This window comes from Phalacrocorax carbo, chromosome 9 (assembly GCF_963921805.1).
Source record: "Phalacrocorax carbo chromosome 9, bPhaCar2.1, whole genome shotgun sequence".
NCBI classification, from domain to species: Eukaryota; Metazoa; Chordata; class Aves; order Suliformes; family Phalacrocoracidae; genus Phalacrocorax; species Phalacrocorax carbo.
Genome location: NC_087521.1, coordinates 35,848,112 through 35,865,238, shown reverse-complemented (window position 1 = coordinate 35,865,238; position 17,127 = coordinate 35,848,112). Strand labels below are relative to the sequence as shown.

The window sequence follows — 17,127 nt, the reverse complement described above, 5'->3', positions numbered from 1 at the left end:
AGGAAAAGCAGCCTGTGCAAGCCCTCTTGCTGGCCAGCTGCGCGGCTGGCCCCTCCAGGGACGCTATAACCCTCATAGCAGCACGGCGAGGCAATGCCTCTCCCCCCCGCCCCCGGGGCGGTGCTGGGAGCGGGGTTTACCACAGAAAGGAGCCAGCAAGGCCGCCCTCGCCGCCCGCCCCTCACCGCTCCTGAGGAACGGGGCGGGCGGCGACCTCTTAGGCTGCCGCGGAGGAACCGGGCTCTCCATTGGCCGATCCCAGTGTCCATAAACCTCCGCAGCTCGGCTATAGGCTGTCCGGCACCCTGAGCCCGCCCCTAAGCCGTTCCCGCCCAAGCTAGTGCGGGCGGAACCCTCCTTTCTGCGCATGCGCCGGGGCGTGGAGGGGGCGTGGATTGACCTGACCCGCGGGAAGGCGGAAGCGCGGTAAGATGGCGGCTGGCGGGTGGCTCTGTGGCCTCCTGTGCCTGGCGTTGGCGGCCGGCGCGGCCGCGCTGGGCAAGCGAAGCTCCGTGAAGGTGCTGTCGGATGGCATGTGGCGGGAGCTGCTGCAGGGCGAGTGGATGGTGGAGTTGTGAGTCGGGAGGGGGCCCCCTCGGGGCGCGGGGGGGTGTCTCCCGGCGGCCCGCTCTGAGGTGGCGGGGGGGAAGCGGGCGGTGCCCTTAGTGACAGACTTGTGCTGCCCCCAGCTATGCCCCGTGGTGCCCCGCCTGCCAGAACCTGCAGCCCGAGTGGGAGAAGTTTGCCGAGTGGGGCGAGGACCTGGAGGTGAACATCGCCAAGGTTGATGTCACGGAGCAGCCGGGTGAGAGTCTGGCGGGGGTGGCCGGGGGCCCCCGGCGCCCTCCCCGAGGCTTTGGGGGGCTGAGCGATCGGGGGGAGCGTTCGGTGCACCTCTTTGTGCTTTTACAAAATGAGCAGAGGTAGTAAGAACAATAAAAGGTCTTTTCCTGCTCTCTTCTGAAGGCCAGGTGCTATACATAGGTTAAGCAGTCTAAGCTTTCTTAATAGATCAAGGAAACGAATTTTTCTAGGAAGTGACTATTGAAAATCAAGGAGATTTTAGACCTTACTTTTTAAGCATCATACAGACAAAAAATGTGGTTTCAGCCTTCCCCATAGTAGTACCTCCCTTTGGCAAAAGGGCATGCAAGCAGCCTGGTCTCCCAGCCTTGTGCAAACTGCAGGTCACTGCTCGCTGCAGGGGGGGTTGGACAAGATGGCTTCTAAAGGTCCCTTCCAAGCTAAACCATTGGTTCTGTGATTCCCTCAGCTGAAGGCTGCTTCTCTGAATCGTCCTCCTGTCTCTCTGGGGCTTGTAAAAATGACCTAGTCTGCGCTAGTGCTTTTCTCCAAAGCGACATAAGAACTTCTGAAACTTGCCTTGCTTGGATTGTTTTCTGCAAGTGCTGGAGGTCACAGGTCTGAGTGGCTGTGTGGTGCTTAGCTGCTGACTGGGGTTAAACCGTGACAATGTGGGAAAAGAAGAGGGCATTTTTCGCTGGAGAGCTGCAGCCAAACTAGTCAAGTAGAATGGTTATCCGTAGACATGCACAAGTTTGTGTTTAATCACAGTTAAAGATTGATACCTGGGAGCAGCTGTTTTTATTTCAGTGTGTAATAACATTTCTTGGCTTTTCTTAAGTAAGAGTGCTCTAGTATTCTGAAAATAACTGTTTTCTTACAGGATTAAGTGGACGATTTATCATAACAGCCCTTCCTACCATTTATCAGTAAGTATGCAATGCAGCAGGACTTTCTGGAGGAGAGAGGACTTTTTTCTTTTGGGGTGGGGTGGGAAGGAATAGGACTTACCATGCTCTTTTAAGAATTAATTACTTTACACAGAGACAATCACTGTCTTAACTGCTGTGACCTTACAGTGCTGCCAGTTGTTTCTGTTTCCTTCCCTTCAGGCCTTATTTATTCTGTCTTTTCATGGGTGTTTCTGTTTTGCAATCTTTTCTCTGTAGGTTGATCTTAATACAGTTGTGCGGCAAGTGCATTAGGAAGATCATTATCTTTTTATGGAATCACAACCTAAAGCTAGCCAAGATACATGTGGAGTCAAGATTGTAGAAATACTTGTAGTCAAGATTTTTGGAAAACATTTTAGAGCCAATATCGTCTAAAGCAAAGTAAACAAAAAAAATAGGGAAGGGGATGGGAGGGAAGATGTTGAATAGAAGCGGGGGTGTGTCTCCTGGTGAATGCTGCGGGCTTGGACTGTCTAAAATAAAGGACTCTTTGTTTGTTTTTACAGTTGTAAAGATGGAGAGTTCAGGAGATACCAGGGTGCAAGAACTAAAACTGATTTCATAAATTTCATCAGTGACCAGGAATGGAAATCTATTGAACCAGTTTCATCATGGTTTGGTCCTTCCTCTTTCCTGTAAGTTTTGGTATGATTTTTATAATTGTTCTCAAACCTGCACACTTTAAGGATGTGTTGGGACAGGTCCTTAGGTGTGCCACACCTGGTGCTGCCTGCTTGTTAACAGCTCATGTAGCAGCTCTGTGCTGGTAAGAAGTATGTGAATGGGATGGGATGGGATGGTCATGCCTCCTTCATCAGGTGTGGGAGGATTGTGTGTGCTAGCTTAGCAAAGATGCCCAGAGCAAGGTTTACTTTAAGGCTTCAAGTAGTTATACGTGGCTGTATTGCTTTACTAAATTCTTGTAGGTAACTTAGTGACACTGGAAGCTCTTCTATTGTTTGTACGGCAGAAAGATGTTTTGCCCAGCTAAAATCTAGGAAATTAACAATAAAAACTGGAAAATAATGTAGCCACGTAGTTGTAAGATATGGGTTGGCCATTTAAGAAGACACATCTGTTGAAAACTTAAAAACAGAGTGGAAGGATGAAGGTTCCTTTGTTGAAGGGGAGACTCTGTACTCTGAGAAGAAACATACTCTTTGGAATTCTTTTGCGGTTTGTGGCTTTGAAGTGCTTCTAGTTGTTGCATGCGGTGGTTTCAGAGTAGTTGAGTAACTGTGAGTGATAAAGCATGTTGGGGACGCGGTTGGTTGAGGCAAACGAACCCAGTTCATGGTTTTTCTTCTATTAGAACAATGTTGGCTGAAACACCTCTGTGCTGACTGTGCTGTGGCAGCATTCAGTTTATGAAGCGTTATGCTAGACTGAAATCTTACCCTTTTTTTTGTGGCCTTTCTGGAAAGCTCAGTGTTACTTTGTCTAATCACCAAACTTTGTGGTTGATGTCCTGCACCAAGGAATGTATGGAAGAGAGTACTGATTTGGGGATTAATAAGTTTTCTTTAAGTATACAATACCAGCTCCATTTTTTGGGCACACTGAAACAGAACACAGGCTTCTTCTATGGCTCACTCATTTGCAACTTCGGTTGGCTTAACGTTTCAAATTCTCCTTTCCTTTATACTAGTGAATACTTACTGCTGAAGTTTCACAATGACAGGGAAATGACAGGATGCATATGGCAGATAGCCTGGTCTTGTTCACTTGTATATAAAATATGGCTTAAGTGTCTGAAGATCTCTTAGTTCTTATATAAACTGATTTTTTTAATAGGTTAGTTTTTGTTTTAATAAAATCTCCAGATGCTTAATTTTTAATATCTTGAACAGAGTTCCAGCTGGCTTCTTGTAGACTGTTGGTCCGAATATAACTTAGAACATAAACAAAAGTAACTGAAATTCGTGTCAGCAGATCCAAGTCGAGGAAGTTTGTGAATTTATAGTTGTTCGTACGTGGAACGTTATACAAGCTGGTGTTGGTACTGAAGGTAGCTTTGTGGGAGATGGGTGTTTGTTGAAGTGAAAGATAAAAATCAAAGTAGTTAGAAGGGAAACCAGATGTGAGCAGAAAGTTGTTCAACATGGGACTAAATAATGACTAGTCTGGCAAATCAGAAGATACAAGTATGTGACTGGCTTAAAGATGTTTTCAGTTACTTTCTTCTGCTTTGTTTCAGGATGAGCAGTATGTCAGCTTTGTTTCAGTTGTCAATGTGGATCAGGGTATGTACTTAGATCTTTATTTTATCTTAACAGGCGTGATATTCAGCTCTTCTTGAAATGATTCGCTTGTCTCTTATTTCAGCACTGCCATGGTTATTTAACAGAAAACATTGGAATACCAGTCTGGGGCTCATACGCTGTTTTTGTGTTGGCAACTCTCTTCTCAGGACTGATACTGGGGCTTGTAAGTGAAGCACTTGAAACAGATTGGCTTGTGGCTAGTACGTTTAGTATTATTAGTGGCATTAACAGTGCTAAAATATTATTTAGTAATAATTATTGACTTAAATGAACTGTTGACAGATTGAACTATTTAATGTTTAACGTATGTATTAATTTAGTAATATTAAAATACTTATTTAAAGACATATTTAATACTTGGTAGGTGTAATGCTTGATCTAACATTACGCTAAAGCTGCCTTTGCTTCAGTCTTTAATAGTCAGACCAGTTGATCCCACAATCCAAGGGGAAATGGTTAGCAAACTGCTGCATCACTTAGACACACACAGATCTATGCAGCCGGATGGGATCCACCCAAGGGGATTGAAGGAGCTGGTGGAAGTGCTCTCCGAGCCACTCTCCATCATTTACCAGCAGTTGTGGCTAACTGGGGTCGTCCCAGTTGACTGGGAGGTTAGCAAATGTGACACCCATCTATAAGGAGGACTAGAAAGAGGATCCAGGGAACTACAGGCCTGTCAGTCTGAGCTTGGTGCCAGGGAAAGTTATGGAGCAGATCATCCTGAGTGTTATCACGCAGCACATACAAGACAACCAGGAGATCAGGACCAGTCAGTATGGGTTTGTGAAAGGCAGGTCCTGCTTGACAAACTTGGTCTCCTTCTATGACCAGATGACCCACTTAGTGGATGAGGGAAAGACTGGAGATGTTGTCTGGCTGGACCTTAGTAAAGCCTTTGACACAGTTTCCCACAGCATCCTCCCAGAGAAACTACCTGCTCATGGTTTGGATGGATGTACTTGCTGGGTGAAAAACTGGCTGGATGGCTGGGCCCAAAGAGTTGTGGTCACTGGAGTTAAATCCAGCTGGCCTGGGGCAGAGGGGCTGGAAAGTGCCCGGTGGAGAAGGCCCTGGGGGTGCTGGCTGACAGCCGGCTGGGCATGAGCCAGCAGTGCCCAGGTGGCCAAGGAGGCCACCAGCCCCCGGGCTTGTGTCAGCACTGGTGTGGCCAGCAGGAGCAGGGCAGGGATGGGGCCCCTGTGCTTGGCACTGGGGAGGCCCCACCTCGAATGCTGGGCTCAGGTTTGGGCCCCGCGGGACAAGAAGGCCCTTGAGGGGCTGGAGCGTGTCCAGAGAAGGGCAGCGGGGCTGGGGCAGGGTCTGGAGCACAAGTGTGCTGGGGGGCGGCTGAGGGGGCTGGGGGGGTTTAGCCTGGAGAAGGGGAGGCTGAGGGGAGCCCTTCTCGCTCTCTGCAGCTGCCTGAGAGGGGCTGGAGTGAGGGGGGGCTGGTCTCTGCTCCCAGGTCACCAGTGACAGGACGAGAGGAAACGGCCTAAAGCTGCGTCAGGGGAGGTTTAGATTGAGTATTAGGAAAAATGTCTTTCCTGAGGGAGTGGTCAGGCCTTGGCACAGGCTGCCCAGAGAGGTGGGGGAGTCACCATCCTTGGAGGTATTTGAAAGACCTGTAGACATGGCATTTAGGGACTTAGCAGTGTTAGGTTAGTGGTTGGACTCAATGATCTTAAAGGTCTTTTCCAACCTAAATGAGTGTATGATTCTAATATGCAGGATATTTGGAGGTTTAAACTTGTTTTTCTTTGTTTTCAGGCAATGGTGTTCTTAGCAGACTGTATCTGTCCATCCAAAAGGCACAGACCGCCACAGTACGCACATTCAAGTAAGCCCACTGTATACTTCCAATTCAGTGAAGCTGTTTGGAAAATCTTATTTAATAAATGTCTGTATGTAACTTGAGTGTGCAGGACATGAGATCTAGTGTAGAAGTTTACACTTGTGATTGATGCCCTGCTTTACCTGCAGCTGTTTGCCCTTGGGGTTTATAGTGGGTTTGTGTTTGGTGTTTAGCTAAAGCTAGACTATTTTTAAAAAACTTCTTAGGAGATAGAAAAATGCTTTTACAGCTTTTTCATACCTGCGAGATACAAAGTTCCATACGTGCAGGGAGGTAAGAGTAATAGCTTTAAGTGGAGCTCTCAAGTGTTGCTAAGCTGGGAGTTTGCATAAGTTTTAGGGGCAAAGTGAGGATTAAAAGCGAATTTGTGTTTTGGTAGATAGCAAGTGATTCAGTTTGGGGTTAGTCTCTGGAATTTTTCAAGGTAATCTTAAAAAGTTGTGGAAGAAGATCTGGATGCTGGTTTATGGTTTGTAGAGTCAGTTTATGGTTCCTTTCTTTGTTTGTTTTCAAAGCTGGGGGAAGTTTTATATTACCTTGTCTAGGTAGTCTGTTAATACTTGACCTGTGGGTAACTTCATGCTAGCAACAATTCTACCTGAGACAGCAGCTTAAGTGACTGATACTGGAAAGTGCTACCTGGATTAAATGAATTAAAATTCTGTGCTAGCCCATGATGTTAGTGTTTCACATGGTAACAGTATCTGTATAGGCATGTTTTCCTTTCTCCTTAAGGGAAGATAGCTCCAGAGTCAGCTCAGCTGCTGAAAAAACTGGATGAAGAGCAAGAAGCAGATGAGGAAGATATCTCAGATGATGAAATGGAGGATAAAGAGGTGTCTGGCAGAAACTCATCACCGAGCACTGTAAGGCAGCGCCCAGCGAACACTGCTGCTACAGTGGATAAATCTTAGCTTTATTTGCATGTAGGATTAGTGTTTGAGTCACCAACTCGAAGGAGCTAAATGTCAAATCCTTCAGCTTGAAGAGAGGAATGACTCCTGTCATGGTAATATTGATGCATTTCATGAATTCAGGAAAGAAAAAAAAAAGGCATCTTTGGCATCAGGTATTTAAAACTAAAACATGATGTTGCAAATTGCCGAAACTTCTCCTGTCTGTGTACAGAGAAGTGCCAAGACATTTATGTGGCTTCTTGAATGACTTGTTCTATAGGGATTTATTTTTTTGTAACAGAATGTAAACCAGTGTACTTGTTGCATTAGGGAACATTAGCAAGGAAAATGCACTAACCTGTTTGCTGTTAAAGCATTCAGAAAGGTCTCTCAGTATAAATCTGTCTAGTTGTGCTCTGAAGAAATGCTGAGCGGAAACGTTCCTTCAGTTATGGGATGTGTTCCGGGCTTTTTATGTGACAAAAACTGCGTTTTGCTATGACAATGAGTGCTACAACCCCCCGCCCCCGGTCGTCCTTCCAAAGAGATGGAAGTAGTTACCCTCATTTAGAGAAACAGAAGTTGCCCTCTGAACAAAAGCTAGAGAGCTCGTTTTTGCCATCCTCCCCAGTGGAAGCTACCACACGCGCTCTGAGTAGTGTGGATTCTCTGGCTGACCAGAAACCTGCTATTTCATCGATTTCTTTTAGAAAAGGCTGTAGAAAACTATGTGAGCTTCTAGTAATTCTTCTCTTTTACATTTGGTAATTATCAAAATTACAAGTAGCACCATGAAGTCTCATTTGTCTCAGTGACTCTGATTCAGATGGGAATAGTTTACATGCAGGGTTCTCTGCCGAGTGCAAATCCTGTCCCCTCATCCTGCTGGATGGCGGTAGGAATCTGCTTATTTTTAGTACCTGATTGGTAATTTTTGTCTAATCAAGTTTTATTGCAAATCCAGCCAGGCTGTACCTGGTCTGAAGTTGAAATAACTGCTGCTTAATTTCTGTTACAGAAAATCATCTTTTCTGTTTTCACAAAACCATCTTGAAGCAAAAGACTTTCTTAAAAAAACCTGTAGCCTCCTGTTCTCTGTATGGTATTTGTTTTCACTCCGCATAGAAATAAAAAGAATGCACATGTTATAAAAAGAATGCACAGTGTTATCTTGCATCGCTTGTAAAGAATTTTCCATATTCTTTCAGTTAATTTCCAAAGTATTTGCAAGGGAAGGGCTAGTGTGGTGCTTAGCACACGTAGGGTTTTTGACAAGCCTGTCCTTGCTGGATTTTTGATTTTTGTTTTGGTTTGGGGTTTTTTGGTTTTAGTTTTGGCTTGGTTTTTTTTTCAATTGTTCACCTGAGTGGGTTTGCAGGACTGGCAGTTGATAATTCTGTGTCAGTAGCAAACTCAGCCGTGAGTGAGTAAGACCACAAAGATAAAAATGCTCTAAATCATGTTTTCCCTGCGGCCTGGCTCCCTGAAGCCAGGCTCTCCTAGGGATTATGAAGAAGACAGAGCATCAGTCAAGAAGCTTGTAATGAATGCTGTGGGATATGAAAGAAATACTGGGAAGAACGATACTCAGAGCTCTTGCAGGTGAATCGGCTTGTGAAGCTGTTAAGAATGCGCCGTGGTTTTTGTCAGTCTTGACTGCTTCTTTGTAAGTCGCATTCGAAGCGTATCTGAGAGATCATAATTCATCCTCTGTGTTATGAATGGAAAAAAGTGATTCAGCTGTCCAAATATCTGAGTAAACGTTCCAGCAAGTTGTTAGATGAGAAAGAATGAGTTATGTAAGATGTCCTGGAACTTCCTCCTTTGACTTTTTTTCTTTTTCTGAACATTGGTGCTCTGGAATGACTGACTTCAGTGCTGGGTTATGTGGTAGGAGGATATAACTGATGCTTGAAAGGGTCCTTTTAGTTAAAATCTGTGTGTTCCTGTCATTTTTTTATATACTAAACTTCTGGTGTTTGAGTGAAGACCACTGTGTGCCCTAAATGCCCTTAAGGTGTTGGTCTTGTGGGATTGCCTTAAATTCTCTAGAAGTTTAGATCTTAGCCTTTGTCACTAGTGAAATAAAGCAATAAATCCGTGATGTACTAAGGAGAAGTAGTAGCACTGTCTTTGATAAATTGTGTATTTCATTAGTTTGGAGAGGGCTTGAGAAGGCAGGGGGCACAGAAATGCTGTATGCTGTTGTGAGGGAAAAGTGTTGAATTGTTTTAAAAGGTGAACTATATGGGCTAACTCCACTTGGAATATATTTAAATGTAGCTGGTATAAATGCAGGGTTTTCTAATTTTTCAGTTACTTTTAAAACTGTGCAATATAGAAAGTGTATACTGATAACTTTGGGCTAACTCTTTATTTTAAAAGAACAACTGACCTCTTCTTTTTTTTCCCCTTGCTCTACTTCTAGACTCCTGGTTTAACAAGAAGTTCTAGCACTGATTTAACTTGCCTTTACCTTCTGCACACCTACCTTTCCTTACCGCCTCCCTGCCTTAGGCAAGTAACCAAATTCCAAAACCGCCTCTTAGTCCTAAGTGCTCCGAGTTGCTGGAATCCAGCCTCTCTGTGGCAGACCTCTGCTTGTGACCAGTGTAACTTCTGCAAGTTCTTTCCATGATCCGTAGGCAGCCTGTGTTTGCTGATCTCTGTACATCGTACTGTTCATATTATTAATAATGTTATGGTTTTGTCCTGTGAATATTTAAGTTTCTTGGTATTTTTTTTAATCTATATTCCAAAGATGTTTACTGAGGCTGAGCGAAGGCTGCAATGTAACAGATGTGTGTCAGAGCCTGTCCTTTGTGTGTACTGATGATGCTTGAATATCAGTTTTGTAAAAGTCACACTGCCCTTTCTGTATCATCACCTTGACCAAGCATGTCCAATTGAATTCCAGAAGAAACTAATTAATTGTAACAATACCTTTTCTAATGTTTCAGAGAGTCTTCAAGTAAAAAAAAAATAACCACTGGCTTTGGATTCCTGTGTTGGTGTCTGTCTTTTTTCTAAGACTGTACCTTAGCAATGAAGCAAAACAGCAGCTGTCTGTGGGGGGAAAGAAATGGTTGTAAGACTAGCTAAAAAAACCTTTGTGATAAGTCTCTTTTTAAAGACAAGTTCAAATAATAATTTCAAACTAAACCTGCACTGAGGTACTTGTATTTTTCCGCTGAGACTTGCTTACATCGGGCTGGCAGCTGGTCACTATGGGGTTCTGCAGGGATCCATCTTGGGCTGGTGCTCTTTAATCTCTTAATAAATGACTTGGGTGCAGGACTGGAAGGAACACTTAAGTTTGCTGATGATACAAAACGGGGAGGAGCTGTTGACACTCCCGAGGGCAGAGATGCCCTGCAGAGGGATCTGGACAGACCGGAGATCTGGGCAATCACCAGCCATATGGAGTTTAACAAGGGCAGGTGCCGGGTGTTGCCCCTGGGGCTCGGCAGCCCTGGCTGCCCAGACAGCCTGGGAATGAGGGGCTGGGGAGCAGCTCTGCAGGGACCTGGGGGTTCCAGCTGACGGCAGGTTGAACACGAGCCCCCAGCGTGCCCTGGCAGCCCAGAGGGCCAGCCGTGCCCTGGGGGGCACCGAGCCCTGCATCGCAGCCGGGCGAGGGGGGGGATTGTCCCGCTCTGCCCCGCGCTGGGGCGGCCTCACCCCGAGTGCTGTGGGCAGCGTTGGGCGCCGCAGGACATTGGGGGTATAAAGCTACAGGAGAGTGTCCAGAGGAGGCCGCGGAGTTGGGGAAGGGTTTAGAGGGGAACAGTACGAGGAGCAGCTGGAGTCCCTTGGGTTGTTCAGCTGGAGCAGAGGGGGCCGAGGGCAGCCTCATGGCGCTCTGCAGCTCCCTCCCGAGGGCAGGAGGAGGGGCAGGGCTGGTCTCTTCTCTCTGGTGCCCAACGCCAGGCCCCGAGGGGATGGCAGGGAGATGTGCCAGGGGAGGGTTAGGCTGGGCGTTAGGAGAAGGTTCTTCCCCCCCGAGGGTGATGGAGCCCTGGCACAGGCTCCCCAGGGAGGCATCACGGCACCAGCCTGGCGATAATCCAGAAGCACTTGGGCAAGGCCTCAGAGACCTGGTGTGAATTTGGGGCTGTCCTGTGCAGGGACAGGAGCTGGGCTCAGTGATCCTTGTGGGTCCCTTCCAACTCAGGGCATTCTATGAGTATCTCATGGTAGTGTGAGTGACCACTTACCACTATGGTTGAATAGTTTCCATGGTTTGGGAAGGAACTTTCATGCATACCAGGCTTAGACAGCGATAGTAATAAAATGGGTTCTTGTGTTGCAAAAAGAATGTAGGCTGGGGTTGACAGGTGATGTTTAAAATTCAGTTCTTTGTAACTTTTTTCTGTATTTGCGTAAAATGCATGTAAATCATAAATCAGCTACAGATGGACTCCTCCCCTCTTCCACCTATGTTGCATATCGAATCTGAACTGCTGAAGGGGTCGACATTGGTGAGTGTATCTTGGAGTGGGAAGCTTAATTCAGAATTGTACGAGTTCTGGAGCGAAAGAGGCTTCCTAAGGAGGAAACAAACCCAGACAGGTATGCTGAAAGCACTTCTGAGTAACAGCAGGCACAGTGCAAAACCCTTGTCCTCAGAGAGTGTGTCTTGCCTGTTCCCTTGCTCTTTCCTCCACCTCCTCTTTTAGGAGTGAGTGTTGAGAATGTGGTAGCTCCGGCTGCTGGCTCTCGGTCTGAATGTGTGGAGTTTTTTGGGAAAGTGCAATAAAACCCTTGCAGTTCCCCCCCCAGCAGGAACAAGGAGTACGTATTGCCTGGGGAATTAAGTGGCTGTTCGCACAAGCCTAACTTCCCTGCTCTTCAGCTCAATGCATTAGGTGTGACAGAAAATAACAGCCAGTCCAAAGGAAAAAATTGAGCTAAAAGTCAAAGTGAAATATATTTAGATATTGGGGCTAGCCTGATGAGAAACAAAAAAGGAACAGTATGCTTAGCTGGGGATCTGTTTACCAGATGTAAACTGGAATAGTTTCAGTTGTGACAAAGATTGACGGGGAAGGAGAAATTTCAGTAAGCTGTTTCAGTGTTTAGAGACACCCAAGTACAATGTCAATATTAATTTTAAGGCTTCTTTGCCTAAAGAAGAGGGAATCTGTCTCCTGCAGCTGTCTTATCTCCTTGTTTGCATCAGCTGAAGTTCTTGGTTTCACCTGAACAGCATCACCTTTGGCTTTTCCCTGAATTTTACCTCTGACCACTGCTCTGGCTAATACCATGCAGTCCACTCTTAGGCCAGCTTCTCTTGACCTTGATGAAGTCCTTATCTTGCTGTGGGCTTTATCCACTTCAGTAACTTTCTAGAAGAAGAGATTCTGCCTCAGTCTGCCCCTTTTCCTCACTTTTCCATATTTAGCCCTTTAAAACTTTCCAGATACAAGTTTCATTTCTATTTAGCGTGGCTTATGGAAATATTTCTTAACTGCAAGGCAGATCCAGAAAGCCGACTCTTAGGTATGCATCTGATGTTTAATAGCCATCTTTAATCTATGAAAGGAATAAATATATTTCCTTTATCTGGTGAAGTACTTGAGTATATACATATCCCTGTTGTAGCACTTCTTGTATTTGACCTTAACTTCTCGCATACAGAAGCCAGCCTTCCAAAAATCCCCTGGAGCCCTACTCCTGGCAATGCCCTAGCCTGCATACTAGGATTTGCTTTCTGCTCCTGTCCTACTGATGCTGAAGTTCTTTGTGCTGTGACATAGCTCTGGCCAGGGAGAAAGCGCCGAGAGTTGTAGTAAGCAGAGGAACACCTGGTGTCGGGGTCTCGTGTGGGCCAAGTGCAAGGTGGATCAGAGACCCAACCTTTCCTGCAGTGGGAACCGATGCTTTTCTTTTGGAGAGCCCATTTCATCACGTAGCTGTGGCACACATGCCTTGAAGTGCAGGGAGCAGCTGCTGGGCTCTCTTAGCTGCCCTTACTTCAGTCTCCTGAGGCTGAAGTCATGGGAAGTGGCTGGGCTTCCAGTTCCACCTTCCCAAGGCAAATGCCTGGCCAAGACCCAGGGAGGAGTGCTAGGCACGTGCTGAGGGGTAGTGGTGGATGTGGGCTTTATGCAACTAATGTTCTTGAGCGACAGCATGTTCTCAAATACCTGTGAATATCAGAGGGGAAAAGACACTGGTTAAAGCTTCTGGGTGTCTCTTTGTAAGAGGTTGATTTATAAGTCAGATTATGCCTGCCATAACAGGAAGTTTTAAAAATGCTAGATGAGAAGCAAGATCATCAATAAAGATAATATTTTTGTCAGCTGTGCTTTTCCTTCCAGGGTCTTTATGCTTTCCTAGGCCTGGACCTCAATGTCCTTTTCTTCCCCCTTGTGTGACTGGCAATTTCTCATAAAGATTATGTCTAAGGCTTCCTTCAAACTCCTTGGCATGTGGGATGGCGACTCCCCTCTGAACGCTGTATCACGACTACCAACTGAAGGGAAAGGGGTGTTCAAAGTAAAGATTTCTGCTTACCTGTGGCTGAAATCGCAGGGATACAGGATGCCACTTCCACAGGTCAACTTCAATCCATGTGTCCCTTCCTCTTGTATCCCCAGCACAAGCGTAGGCACCACAGCGACAAGGAACGGCCGCTCACCCCATTACTGACACCCTAGAAGGCTCGTTCTGTTTCACTGAAGCTCAGACCTATTAGCACTGCTGATGTAAATCTCTTCCACCTGACTCCTCAGAGTAGCCAAGATCTATTTCACTGCCTGAACACAGCGTGTATTTATCTTGCAATTGCAGTTTCATCTGTCCAAAAATTAAAAACCGAGGAGGCCAAGTGCTGGTTTTGGATGGCCTGGATTCCCTTGATCTTCTGCATCAGTGGGGAGAGCCTGGAGGTACCAGAGATGCTGGACACGAAGAAACAGGCAAGCTGTGATCCACAGCTGTGTTGGTGGAGTAGCTGTACCGCAGGGGTAAGCAGGGTGTGAGGACATCTTTGGCTCTCAAAATGATGTTGTTACTCCCCAAGAATGAATGATGACTGAGCAAAGCCTTTCCTTATCTGTGCCTGCTGAGCCTGGCTGGTTTTTATACGTAGGCGATCTCAGTCCCTGGGTCTCCCAGGGAAGTATTTCCCATTTCACTTGTTGAAGCTTTCTGGCTGTTCAACTATACTACAAGGTGATTTCTGAGATGATGGGAGAAGTGTTCTTCAAGGGTAAGTAGCTGTTTCCTCCTCTAACTCCTCCCCATCCCCATGTCAAATATTTGGGAAGGACGTGCCATGTGGTCTTTATACAGAGCTTTTTTTTTCCCTTGTATTTGAACAACACTTTGTTAACAATAACTTGAGATGAAATGCTCGATATTAAGCAGGTTTTGGTGTGGCCTCTGCCTATGCCCAGCTGATCAGAAATAGAAATTACATCTGATGCGTCCACCTCAGGCTAGAGCTTGTGCCTGTGGCCAAACTTCCCAGAGGTTTTGAGTTGCTGAAGGGTCTGTTGTGACTGCTGATGCTCTGACACAAGAGCTGATTAATGAAGTCCTGGGTGAAGATGAATAAAAGCAAAGTGTTTCCGAAACGTCTCTTGTTCAGGGAGAATGATCCGTGTGTAATCTCTGCTATGGTATATTTTTAAATACAGTAGTTTGTAGTCAGTTTGATGTGCGTCGTAGGCGTTGTCATGACAGGTTTCTAGAGGAGCTGTCTGGTTTGATGCAGCAGTTGTCAGAGCTCTAGACGAGGATGATCCATCCCCTTCCAGATCCATCGAGGCTACAGCCGGTTGTCAGCCCAGCCGGCAACAGGGAGCGATCCCTGAAGCTGGCCAGGGCCCTCCCGAGTGGGATCTGAGTTTTTCTCTGAGGTTTTCTCAAGCTTGAGAGATGGCAAGAACAAACCCTGCCAGGAGCTGTTGGCCCCCTGGGGGAGGAAGAGTTGTTTGTCTGGATGCTCTGCTGAACTTCTGCAGCGATGACTAAAACTGAAACCACCATGGGGTGGTGTAGTGAGACCTCACTGGGCTGGAGGAGGCTGCCAGCACAGCACCCTGTCACAGGCATAATAAAAACATCTTTTTCTAAAAATTATTTTGCCAGGATATGCTGACTGAAGTCCCCCAGCTTGTCCATGATAGCCTGATGTCCTACGGTCACTTTTGAAAAGACCTCGTTTGCCTTCTGCATGCCCAGGACATCAAGAACCCCGCTGTAGCCTGCTACAGGGGTTTCGGCTCCCGGTGAGATTGAGGCCAGATCTGGCTGCAGGGCTTTATGGGGTGCGCGCAGGTGGGGCTCCCCTGCCTCAGGAGGAGCTCAAGGGCATCGCTCTTTGCTTTGGTCTGTTATAATTACGTAGTTGACCAAGAGCTAATGCTCATCACGTTGCTATAAGAACCTCAAAGGCTCTAAACTGAGACCTGCTCCATTCTGGGTATGCATATACAGATTTTAAAAATATATATATATTTTTTAAAGGGCTTTGGAGCACATCTCCTAAAAGGTTGCTCTAGTTTGACTCCCAAAAGTTGTGGGAGAAGTTGTGTGGCCAAAAGAAGATCAAGCAAAAGGAGCCAGCTGACCACGTGGTGGCAACATGGAGATGCTACATTGAGATTGCTTGGCCCTGTGTTCCACTGGACAAATGTTACTTCTGCAGAGAGACCTGAAGTAATTTCATAGCTTAAAAGAGGATAGCAAAAGCATGAAATGTAAATATTTTTGGTTGTTCTAAAGGAGGCAATAGGTTTGGGAGCTTACCTGTGAGTAAGCTGTGTCACCTTATGCTGTGGATGCCTGTAGTGTAGCTACACAGCATGGACCAAACGAATGGGAAAGGCAGGTTCAGGTCAGTGAGAACTTTCCGAATGAAGGAACATTAGGAAGGACCCTGGGCTGCATCTGCATGAGTTAGGACCAGCACACTTCAACCCCTCCTCTGGTAGAATCCTAGAATAGAATCATTAAGGTTGGAAAAGACCTCTAGGATCATCAAGTCCAACCCCCAACCCAACACCCCCAGGCCTCCTAAACCATGGCCCCAAGTGCCATGTCTACACAGTTTTGAACCCCCCCAGGGGTGGTGACTCCCCCACCTCTCTGGGCAGCCTGTGCCAAGGCCTGACCACTCCCTCAGTACAGACATTTTCCCTAATATCCATCTAAACCTCCCCTGACGCAGCTTGAGGCCGTTCCCTCTCGCCCTGTCACTGGTGACCTGGGAGCAGAGACCAGCCCCCCCTCACTCCAGCCCCTCTCAGGCAGCTGCAGAGAGCGAGAAGGGCTCCCCTCAGCCTCCCCTTCTCCAGGCTAAACCCCCCCAGCCCCCTCAGCCGCCCCCCAGCACACTTGTGCTCCAGACCCTGCCCCAGCCCCGCTGCCCTTCTCTGGACACGCTCCAGCCCCTCAAGGCCCTTCTTGTCCCGAGGGGCCCAAACCTGAGCCCAGCACTCGAGGTGGGGCCTCCCCAGGGCCGAGCACAGGGGCCCCATCCCTGCCCGGCTCCTGCTGGCCACACCAGTGCTGACACAAGCCCGGGGGCTGGTGGCCTCCTTGGCCGCCTGGGCACTGCTGGCTCATGCCCAGCTGGCTGTCAGCCAGCACCCCCAGGGCCTTCTCTACCTGGAAACCTGCTCAGCTTTCCAGCCACTCTTCCCCAAGCCTGGAGCGTTGGATGGGGTTGTTGTGGCCCAAGTGCAGGACCCAGCACTGGGCCTCGTTAAACCTCATACAGAAGAAAGGCTCTGGAAAAGGCTGGTGGTGAGCAGAGCCGCAGTCCTGCCCCAGGGCTCCTGCCTGTGCTGCAGCTGCGGCTGTCTAGATTTTCTGCCCTGTGAATGAAGATAAAAACCAGTTTTGTCTTTAGGGCAGCAAATGTCAGGGTGTTTTCCTCTCCGCTTGCTGCAGTGCTGTAAGCCAAATCAGCTCTGTGCCTACACCTGGTGTGCGTGTCCCAGCGGGATCCCCGCCAGAGCTGCCAGTGAGGCAGGGTTCTGCTGCTGGAGGTCCTGGGGGAGCGCGTCGACCCCATCACACCTGACCTGGCCCGTGCCAAACGTCGGGAACGATATGTGGAGCTGCTCGCTTCGAAAGTGTAATCCCCACTGCTGAAGTACTGCAGAAAATGAATGCTTAGGTTAAACTGCCAAATAAATTGAATACGGGAGCGTACAGAATAATCCTGCCCTAAATAAGAATATGGGAACATAGCCTTATTATTTAAATCCCTAATTTCCAAGTTTTGAGATAAGATCTGCTCCATGGTGTGTTTTGCTTCAATTAAATATATCGGTAATCTGTTTGCTTCAATAACTGTGAATAGGTAGAATAGTATAACAAACCAGTTCAGCATAACT

General features: G+C 47.1%; 1 protein-coding gene across 1 annotated transcript; it reads left to right on the top strand.

The window, feature by feature from the left end:
* The first annotated feature begins 393 nt into the window (after nt 1–393).
* Nucleotides 394–7,929, top strand: TMX1 (thioredoxin related transmembrane protein 1). Its single transcript, XM_064461153.1, has 8 exons — nt 394–574; nt 690–805; nt 1,688–1,733; nt 2,264–2,392; nt 3,955–4,000; nt 4,083–4,184; nt 5,792–5,861; nt 6,612–7,929. The coding sequence occupies exons 1-8, from the start codon at nt 432–434 to the stop codon at nt 6,788–6,790; spliced, it is 831 nt and encodes a 276-aa protein (XP_064317223.1). The 5' UTR covers nt 394–431; the 3' UTR covers nt 6,791–7,929.
* Nucleotides 7,930–17,127: the final 9,198 nt, after the last annotated feature.